This window comes from Nelumbo nucifera, chromosome 6, assembly GCF_055504915.1.
Source record: "Nelumbo nucifera cultivar China Antique chromosome 6, China Antique-T2T, whole genome shotgun sequence".
NCBI classification, from domain to species: Eukaryota; Viridiplantae; Streptophyta; class Magnoliopsida; order Proteales; family Nelumbonaceae; genus Nelumbo; species Nelumbo nucifera.
The window spans coordinates 6,210,938-6,222,121 of record NC_142654.1 but is presented as its reverse complement, the minus strand read 5'-3'; the positions used below and the strand labels follow the sequence as shown (position 1 = coordinate 6,222,121).

The window sequence follows — 11,184 nt, the reverse complement described above, 5'->3', positions numbered from 1 at the left end:
GATTCGTTCTTGGTAATCTCAATTCTCAATTAACCTATTGGTCGGTGATCCAAAATTGGCTTCCCGTTGTTGTTGCCTGTTATTGTGGTATCAGAAACTTCGAATCCTTTTTTTTTTTGGTTTTTGGTAAAAGACTTGAAAATCCCGAGTTTTCTCATAAAGAATAAAACATACCGTGTTTTGTCAAAGATTCTAACGAATTCCGTTAGTATGTGATATCTGGTGCAAGTTTAAATATTTTAGAAACCCAATTTTGTCCTTGTAAGTGATGAGACCTCTTCAAGTAAGATTCATTGGTGACCCAATTTGGACTGGCAGGAGTGCAACTACGTTATACTTTTAACAAAATATTTAAAGCAAAAGCAGACGAAGTAGGAGCTGAGGATAGAACCAAGTACTTTGGAGTTTGGACTGGCAGGAGTGCTAAAGAAGTTTTTAAAATATCTTTCCACACAGTATATATGTACTTAGTTTTTAAAATATCATATTTGCCCTTAATAATGCTTTTTTCTTACAAAATCAATGATGAAATATAAGTACTGTTCATTGTCATTACTAGGTTTGTTGCTTCTTGTTGAACTCCAGCGATTTCTTCACCTGCAAAACCATTGACATGCATCTTCTCTCTAATTCTCTAGATTAAGAATTCTTGGAGAAGGAAGCCAAGATCATCGTGATGGAGCTACGTGACTTTTTTGATATTTATGATCATGTCTCTAAGTGGATTTTTTTTTTTTCGAGGTTGAAGCGTCTGCTATTATGTTGCCACTAATGAGGTGTGATGAGGGCGGATTTGGCCCTCCAATGATATTGTTACACATGGTACCTCAGAACAATTAGGTGACACCCGAAACCACCTAGTCAACAATTTGTCTTAGTCAAGTTGATGGTGTCCCACCTGGCGGCCTGGCACGGGCACCGACCTGGCGGCCTGGCACAGGCGCGAACTGGCGGCCTAGCCCAGGCGTCGAACTGGCGGCCTGGCACAGGTGTCGAACTGGCGGCCTGGCATAGGCGTCGACCTGGCGACCTGCAGGACGTGCTCGTCGACAAATTTGGCATGCATATCCTAATACTCCCACGATCCTTGGAAGTTGGCCCATGTGCCGAACGATCCGAAGGGTGATCAATGTGCATGGCGGTTGCCTCAGGGAATCTCGGACCACTTAGACGACTTCTCGAAAATCTCGGATGCGGTGCGTGAAGCCCACGCCAAACAATGCCTATATAAAGGCATCAACCCCAATGGCATAGGGGGGGGCAAGTAAGCATATTCTAGCTCTCATACTTTGTGAATTTTAGCTTACAGTCTACTATGAGAGTATTGGCTTAAGCATCGGAGCGACCTCGCCGGGTTAGCCACCCCGGGTCCTCTGACATTGATTCCTTGCAGGTCTCTACAGAACTACGAAGCTCAACAATCAATCCAGCTCGGCCCTCTGGTCAGCTCAGCACCTAATAGGCAGCTTGACACTCTAGTCAGCTCGTCACCTAACCTGCCTAACTCGGCCCAGTCAGCTCATCACCTAACTTGCCTAGCTCGGCCCAGTCAGTTCGACACCTAACCTGCCCAGCTCGGCCCAGTTAACTCGGCACCTAATCTGCCCCCAACTCGGCCTAGTCAGCTCGGCATCCAAGTCCTCATCCAGCAAAAGTTCACTTTGGCCTTTGAGTCATCAACCACTTGGAAGCAGACCAAATGACGAGGTACTTAGCACAAAAAATTGATACATCACCAAAAATTGATTCATCAATTGGCGCCGTCTGTGGGAAACGCTACAAAAAACTAAGTTCTCATCCTCTAAAAGGCTAAGTCCTCTTCTTCTATAAAGCTAAGTTCTCACCTTTTAGAAACTAAAAGCTCTCACTTTCTAGTTTCCATTTTTTATGAACTCAAAGGCTATGCAAGAATTTGATGGCCAATAGACTAAACAGCTCTACCAACTTTATTTCAACTCAGATACAGCCTCATCAATCCTCTTCGCGAGGTACCCTCTACAAAGATGAGCTCTTCGTGGCTTCCACGGGAGTATGCGGCCAAGAGACTGCATGGACGCCCCTGCCGGTCAAGCCTTCCAAGGCTCCCGTGCGAGCTGGTGACCTAAAGTCAGTAGTGCTGCCCCCGTAGGTCGAGCTCCTAGTAGCTTCTTGTAGGAGTAGGTAACCGACGTCACTAACGAGGCTGATGCAGTGCAGCCATAGCTCTAAGGTGCCGAACTGATAAAAGACCTCGGCACCACATAAGACCCAGTCGCCTCTTCGGCATGGGAAAAATCAAAGATCAAGGAGAGTGGACTACGAGTCGCTCCCAGAGCCTAAGGGTTAAAGTGCCGAACTGGCAAAGACTTCGGCACCACATAAGACCCAGTCGCCTCTTCATGATGGGCAAAATCAAGGGTAAGGAGAGTGGACTGCGAGTCGCTTCCAGAGCCTAAGGAATTGAATCGACGCTTATGAGCTCATCGAATTAGTCATGTCAAGCCAAAATGAGCAATCTACTCCCTTCGCCGAGTTACTTTCAGCTCGGGAGTGGGGGGCAAATGATGAGGGTGGATTTGGCCCTCCAATGATATTGTGACACATAGCACCTCAGAACAACTAGGTGACACCCGGAACCACTTAGGCAACAACTTGCCTTAGCCAAGTTGATGGTGTCCCACCTGGCGGCCTGGCCCAGGCACGACCTGGCGGCTTGGCACAGGCGCCGACCTGGCGGCCTGGCCCAGGCACGAACTGGTGGCCTGGCCCGGGCGCGACCTGGCGACTTGGCACAGGTGCCAACCTGGCGACCTGCGAGACGTGCTCTCCAACAAATTCGGCATGCATATCCTAACACTCCCATGATCCTTGGAAGTTGGCCCACGTGCCGAACGATCCGGAGGGTGGTCAACGTGCATGGCGGTTGCCTCAGGGAATCTCGAACCACTTAGACGACTTCTCGGAAATCTCGGATGCAGTGCGTGAAGCCCACGCCAAACAATGCCTATATAAAGGCACCAACCCCAATGGCATAGGGGGGGAGCAAGTAAGCATATTCTAGCTCTCATACTTTGTGAATTTTAGCTTACAGTCTACTATGAGAGTATTGACTTAAGCATCGGAGCGACCTCGCCGGGTTAGCCACCCTGGATCCTCTGACATTGATTCCTTGCAGGTCTCTAAAGAACTACGAAACTCAACAATCAATCCAGCTCGCCACCAGGCAGCTCGACCCTTTGGTCATCTCGACAACTAATAGGCAGCTAGGCCCTCTGGTCAGCTCGTCACCTAACCTGCCTAGCTTGGCCCAGTCAGCTCGTCACCTAACCTGCCTAGCTCGTTCTAGTCAGTTCAACACCTAACCTGCCCAGCTCAGCCTAGTTAAATCGGCACCTAATCTGCCCCCAGCTCGGCCTGGTCAGCTTGGCATCCAGGTCCTCATCCAGCAAAAGTTCACTTCGGCCTCTGAGTCATCGGCCACTTGGAAGCAGACAGATGACGAGGTACTTAGCACAAAAAATTGATACATCACCAAAAATTGATTCATCAAGGTGATTGCTCCTAATCAGTTGTCACAGGCATGGTGTTGCTCATTGGGACATCAAGCCTGATATAATGTGTTTTTTCGTTGATCACATACAATAGATTGAAGCTTGATAACTTTGGTTCAACCGATTGCTTTCACGAGGTTCAGTCTATGAGGGGGATCACTAGGGCTCCGACTATGTTGTTCCAGAGGTGCTTCTTGGACTTTCGGAGTGTGTGGATATATCGTTATGTACATAACTTTGGCCTGAAACTGAATCCTGCCTTTTTATGGTGATTTTGCGATGGAGATATTTGATGTTGTTCTCTGTGCCAATCTTCAGCTTTCAACTTGGATCTTCCATTCCGTTTCGCCGGCAGCCAAGGATCTTCTGTAGAAAATGCTTTGCAAAGATGTTTTCAAGCTATGAGATATTCCCTAGCTATAGAGCAAACACTAAGTTTCCCCCCCTTTTTCTCTATATATCCTCCACTATTGAAATTCCGTCAACTTGTCACAAATAAAGGATCCCTAATTTTTCCTCGTCTATTAGTTTTCAAATGTTGCTCTTCGAGCTTTCATAAGCATTTTGGGTAACTACTATTATTCTAATAGAACATTTCTTAGCAGTGACTAGGGCCCTGTTTTTCATCTGTTCCTGTTCTTTTACAAATTCCTATTCCAAAACAAGAATTTTATTTCTTGCTCTGCAGGAGTACTAGATACGTTTGGCAGATTGTTCTTTGAGAACGAATTTTTGTTCTAAAAGAATAGAAATAGCATTTAGATAATGAAACTATTTCTTAACATCAGTTTTGCAAATCCACCCACATTAAGCCTAAAATTAACCATAAAAAACACATGTCATTGTCATAGCGATGTTTTCATGTTGTCACCACATAATCCTTGATCACTTGAGGATCAATACAAAACAAACAAGCAATAAAACAAAATCCCAACATGCCATGATGCAACAACACTCGCAAGCAATAATGGCTACAAATCGATCCCTATTTCGTGCAATTAGTTCTTTTGCACTTTAACATATTTGCCACCATCATGGGGTATGAATTAGTCTACCCAAATGAAATCATTTTCATGTACCTACTTATAAAAAAACTTTATTATTAAAAGGCATAACAATCCAACACATGGATAAAACACATAACAAAGGACAATCTTCATGATGCTCAATATATAACAAGAGACATAACAAAACACAATGATGGGATTAGAGAAGAAACCCCACCCATTCGGCATAACATATAACAACCGATGGGATTAGAGAAGAAACCACAACCATTCGGCAAAACACATAACAAATGCAAACAAAATAATAAGAAAAACGATTTTAGATCGCATTGGTTAGAGATTGTTTAAAACTCATCTTTGCAGTGGGAGCAAAAATTATTTTAGGTGAATTTGGCCAGAGAAAAAGGTGAGTTTAAAATAGAACACACGATACAAAACCAGGTACAGTGACAAGACAACATACTTGTTGATGCGTTCCTGGCTAGAAATGCCGCTGATGCTTTCTATCGTTCGCTCGCCATCCTGTTGGAGCCAAGGGAATCCCTCCTTTTGAGATTTGTAACGACAAGTTGGAAGAGTTCACTATCCAACAAAAATGTTTGATAGGGCTTCTTTCTATCATTTAGTGCGAAATACCCAAAATACCCATTCTCTCACGTGTGAGTCGTTAACACGTGTTCGTTAATAGGGGTGAACGTCGTGAAAACTGCACGTTCCCTGGGAACACATTCTTTGGGATCACCAATTTTCCACTCGCAAAGAACACATCCTTTGGGTGCTGTTCTCACACGAGAACACCTTATTTTTATTTTATTTTTCTTGTACCAAACACGTTTCTACTCCCTGAGAATACCAGAAACGCATAAAACGTTTTCACAAAACGTTGCCAAACAGGGCCTAACTTTTTTTTTTCTTTTTTTCTTCTAGAAATGAAAACCGAGGGTTCAAATCTGTTGGGTGTTGCTGAGAGCGGTGGAAGGTGCTTCGATCACTAGATCCACCTCACTCGATGCAGCGTTGAAGATAGAAGAGAATGAATAGTACTTTATCGTAAGATTTATATAGAAAACATCATAAATGATAAATATGGCATTTTAAAAACTAAATTCGTTACATCAAATAATGAAAGGGAGGTAACTGTATGATTTTTCAAAATTATAGGGAAGGTATTTGTTAAAGTCAAAATACAGGGAAGATTTTTATGATTGTCGGAAACGTCAGGGAGGTTTTTATATTTTATATTGAAAAAAACCAAAATATTTTAAAACTGATCCGTCAACTATTTCAACTGACTGATTTTGGTTTGATTAATTTGTTTTTGTTTTTAATGTTTTGGTTTCGGTTTGGATTTTTTAAATTAGAAATTCAGTTAATTGAAAAAATCAAAATAATCAATTTTTTTTTCATGGGGCTACACAAGAGGGGGTAGCTAATCCCCTTTCCCTTAACCCTGCAACCCCTGATGGCAGCGGGATTTGATCCCAGGTCTCTACTCCAACTGAGCCACCATCAAAATAATCGAATTTTGTTATATAATGTATAATATATAATATAATATATTCTTATGAAACATAATATATTATATATTATTATATATAGATTGAAATTTGGTTTTAACTGAAATAACCGAAAACCGAATAAAAAATTTTGATTTCGGTTATTTCAGTTTTTTGCTAATTCAATTTCAATTAGGTTTTTAATTTTTATTTTAATTTTTAAAATTCGAACCGAATAAACTAAATGCTCAGTTGCTCACCCGTTATCGCTTAGTACGGACGTCCAAGCTTTTGAAACCAAAAAAATCCCATTTTAACTCTAAAATTAAGCAGGAGATGAGGAGAATCCATGACTAAAAAATAAAAATAAAAAAGAAAAAAAATTAAGAGGGGAGAGAGAGAGAGAGAGAGGATATCAAGAAGTCAGCTACAATTTTGGTTATTAGCTGACAACTCGGAATCAGAATTAACTGTCTTGAAGTTGAAATAAATTCATTCTTGTTTTTTATTTCTGAAACATTCAAATCGGATTCTCCGGCCGTGCATTTCCTACACAACTATTTCCTCCAACCCACAAACGTTTCGGAGCATTACACGCAAAGATGTAGGAAACCAAGTCTTTGGCTTTCTGAGAGCTCCTATCCTTACATCTCCATTTCATTTAATGCCTTTAGTGATCTCTTCCCGAAGCTCCGTCTCTCTCGGTTCAACTCTCCCTCTCTGTAGAACCAACAGGGATTTATACATTTTCTTTTTAATAATCCTTAATTACGGTTTAATTTAATTGGAGATCATAAGTTTTTTTCGTAAATATAACGGGAGATTGTTGTCAAGATGCTTACGCATATGATGATGGAAGATAAGACGAATATCAGACCTCTAGTCTTAAAATTCGGGCTGGCATTGGTAATTTCTTTTGCCGGGTTTCTCTATTCCCGTATTAGAACCACCAGAAGGATTTGTTGTTCCTGCGCTCCTCCCTTGCCTCCAGGTGGTTTCTCCTTTCTTTCTATTAATTTTTATTTGCTTTTTTCTTTAATTTTGTTTTCAGTGAGCTTATGTAAATGGTCGATAATCCAACAAAGTTTGTTCTTGTTGAATTTAGCCTTGGGTGATAGCAGCAAAGTTCACTCAGATGGAAAAGCCGGGCTGAAAGTAGATATTCGTTCCGTGCAAGCAACGCCCCATTCCTGTAGCCATGCTTCTATTGTATTCCAGAACTACGTACGTAAGATTTTTTTTAATTATTAATCTGTTTTCCCATAGACACCCCATTAATTTATTCTTCTGGGGCGGAGCAAATTTTTTTAATTTTTATTTTTGGAGTTTCTGCTGGTCTTTTCTGCATAGTTTCAACATTTGGTTTTAAACCCTGATAATGGATATTTTATGTTCTTAATTTATTGGGATGAAACGAGTTAAATATGTTTCCATGCATGTTTCTTTCATTAGCCTTGTTATATGTGGTTATGGGACAAAATGTATGTCTATCATAGGAAATGGCATCTCATCAGAAAATCACCTCAGATAATTACATTGTTAGCCTCTCTCCAAGAAGTAAACATCCTGGGGATGAAGGAGTCTTGTTGCCAGAGTTTAATGAGCTTGTGCTCAAGGAGTTTGATCTAACTGCCTACAGCAATTCTGGGATTTCTCCAAGGAAGGATGTAGAGACAAGTATGGAATTTAAGAAGGCAGCAGACAAGGATGAGACTGAGCAAGAGATCCTCAACCTGAAGAACATGGTCAGATTTCTACACGAGAGGGAGAGGAACCATGAGATTCAATTGCTTGAGTACTGTGGCCTCAGGGAGCAGGAGACTGTTGTGATGGATCTCCAGAATCGGTTGAAGATTAATAACATGGAGGTTAGGTTTCTCGATCTCAAGATTGAGTCCTTGCAGGCTGATAAAAGGAGACTGGAGCTACAAGTGGCCGATTATACAAGAGTAACGGCCGATCTTGAATCTGCAAGAGAAAAAATAAAGCTGATGAAGAGGAAGATTAGGTCCATTTCAGAGCAAAGCAGGGAACAGCTTTACATTCTTCAAAAGAAAGTCGCATACTTGGAAGATCAGGAGCGAATGGCTGTCAATAATGATGCTGTAATCCAAGAGAAATTGCAGAGGTTAAAAGAATTAGAGGATGAATTAGTACAACTCAAGGAGGCTAACTTAAGATTGCATAGTGAAAATTCCGAGTTGGCTAGTAAGTTGAAATCTACTGATCAAATCCTTGCCTCTTATGTTTTGGAGAAGCCTGCAGAGGTAATTAATCACGCACTTTCATCCATTAGTACTACTTCTGATCTTCAATTTGAACGTAACCATTAATTATTACATATATATATATATATATGCACCTCTTCATTATGAAATGATGACTCTCTGGATTCCGTGCAATATTGCAGACCGAAGCGATGCGTGAAGATAACAATCAATTGAGAAAACAAAATTCCGATTTAACAAATGAGCTTGAGAGGCTCCAAACAGATCACTTTGCAGATGTGGAGGAGCTGGTCTATCTCCGGTGGGTGAATGCTTGCCTACGATTTGAACTGAGAAATTATCAACCTCCACCTGGTAAAATGGTAGCAAGGGACCTAAGCAAGACCATGAGTCCCAGGTCACAGGAGAGAGCCAAAGAGCTGATACTCGAATATGCAAATTCAGAGGGGATTGGTGGTAAGGGCGTGGTGACTGATATCGATTCCGAATTATGTCGCTCATCATCTCAGGCCTCCATTGCTGATTGCAGTGAATTTTCTTGTGACACTCAACCTTCCACCAAATCCCACACTTCGACCAAAAGGAAATTCCTTCGCAAGCTTAAGAAGCTTGTAGTGGGGAAGAAAGGTAATAATAGCAGTGATCGGCCGACTAGTTCATCATCGACAACGTCGGACAGAAATTTGACGACTATTACTAGTTCTGCATTTATGAGATCACCTGCCCCCAGCACTACATCTGAGGATATGATGGGAATTTATTCTTTCGACACCCTTTCTCCTTGCCGTCTCTCAAGTAGTAATTCAGCAACCTCTTATACAGTAACAGCTGTAACAGAAGAAAGAAATGAAGAGAGGAGTGAAGTAACTCCATCTCGTAGCAGGTCAAGGTCATCTTTGGATACCGAAAGATCAAGGACTCTGAGCCTCGACGATGTTGAATTTGTTCGGAGAATGAGAAACAGTACTCATGAAGAAACCTCATACAAGGGAATTGTTCCAAGTGATGAGGATAGAGCTCGTGGTTTTGCTCCAAATTATACGCTTCTTCATCATGACCAAGATGATGCACTGGATAAATTAGAGCTCATGAAATTTGCAGAAGTTTTAAAGGCTTCTCGTGGGACCATGTTTTTGGGTTAAATACTTAAACAGTTAAATGTGGTGTTAATCTTTGTGCGTAAGTTATGCGTAAGCGTGCATGAATTAATTTATATATGTATATATTTTTTTTTTTTTGAAAAATAAAGGAAAAAACGTAAATTACAAGGAGCCAGCACTACAAAAAGCTCAAAAAAACTCTACAAAACAAACAGAAACCTTTGCATCTTCCCAAACTAAACCTCTTCCTCCTTTTCCTCCTCTCCCTCTACGGCTCTACCCCTTCCCTCTAATGTTTACTACCACTGTACTATCCACATAGAAATCTACGAGCCTTTGTAACTTTCTACTGCCAAAGGAATATATCTCCCCGAATTTGAAGCCCTCACTACTTGCCAAAAAGTCTTTTTCATCACCGTCAACTCTTCGATCTCTTTCTCTCTCACACCTTCTCGATCGGCTTCTTCCTCAAACCTTCGGAAAGCCTCTCTATAGGTCTAGAGAACTTTTCCTTACCCCAGAAATGTAAACCCAACCACATTGAACATCCTTCTCTACACTGGATTCTATAGTCCTAGGCACCTCTTCCATTATATATTGCATCCGTTTTTTACTCTTCCCTTTGAACCAGAGGATCATCCACTGCCATAATCCTGGGCTGAACCGTCTTCTTTCCTTTTCTCCCCACTGAAACCGTGGCAACAACCTCCAATTCTCCCTCATCCAAAATTTGACCTAGAAATTCTTTTCGCTAACTCCACCCAGTACCATACTCTCTCCTGTGTCAGCATGTTTTTTACACAAGGTTCAAAATTTCAATACACCTGTTTACAAGTGTTTCTGATGAATCCCTCTTTTTTCAATAATATTATGTATGAAAACCTCCCTAAAATCCATATTTTGAAAAGAAAAAACATAAAATATATATATATATATATATATATATATATATATATATAAAATCGTGTGCTTTTTAGTACCAATACACCTCTGTCAATACACAGGGGCGGATCGGGATCCGCTCCTCATACGTATGGGCATACTGATACTTTGAACCTTCATCTTACAAATCATCCTCAATCCTGCTTTCGTGGCCAAAATGGAGTATAGTTTAGCTCCAGTCTGGAGGCTGCGTGGCCGCTTTCAGGCGGTCCGTTTATACAGAGAATTTACTTAATTATTACCAAAGCCATCTTAGACTGTATAGCATAAACCAACCCATACATTCGTTCAGTTTTGTGGCTTAATACAATGTGGAGTATGTGATCAACCGCTGAGCCCCACTTGGTGTGGTTGTTGCGTGGACCTTCTGGATTAATTAACAATGTGAATCTCTCTAGGCCAGCATGCACCTTCTGGATTAATTAACAATAAGATCAAATGGACCACTTTCACTAACCACCACTATTGTGACCGGGGTTATTCATCTTTTTTTAAGGGTAGATTGGGGTATTTTAAGGGATAAATCAAGTGTCAAAAAAATTTCTAACTACTCATTTATCGTGCTTTCAATGCTGTATCTACCCGATCCCAACTGTTTTTTTTTTTTTTATACTTGTAGCCCCCCCCCCCCCCCCCCTTGCCAGATATAGAAAGCTAACCCCTCTATTCAACTCCACCACTTAAACCAAAACTCAAAGGACTGGCTCATCCATTAATTCCCTGAAATTGAACTCTTTGATGGCTTGATGGGCGAATATTTTCGAACTGGTGGTGTCTCTCTACAACACCAGAAATGGTGCTGTGTAGGTATGTTCTTAGAATCATTATTGTTATATAGGCGTTTTTCAACATTGCGTCAGCATTTTATATTTACTAGCAAC

The 11,184-nt window shown here is 41.2% G+C and overlaps 1 protein-coding gene across 2 annotated transcripts; it reads left to right on the top strand.

Moving 5' to 3' along the window:
• Positions 1–6,399: 6,399 nt before the first annotated feature.
• Positions 6,400–9,474, top strand: LOC104604626 (protein CHUP1, chloroplastic-like). Of its 2 annotated transcripts, none has more exons than XM_088889349.1 (4): positions 6,400–7,024; positions 7,139–7,257; positions 7,673–8,300; positions 8,444–9,474. In XM_088889349.1, the coding sequence occupies exons 2-4, from the start codon at positions 7,232–7,234 to the stop codon at positions 9,401–9,403; spliced, it is 1,614 nt and encodes a 537-aa protein (XP_088745475.1). In that variant the 5' UTR covers positions 6,400–7,024; positions 7,139–7,231; the 3' UTR covers positions 9,404–9,474. The 2 variants fall into 2 exon arrangements, with proteins under 2 accessions (XP_088745475.1, XP_010267368.2); XM_010269066.3 differs by having other exon boundaries at positions 7,530–8,300.
• Positions 9,475–11,184: the final 1,710 nt, after the last annotated feature.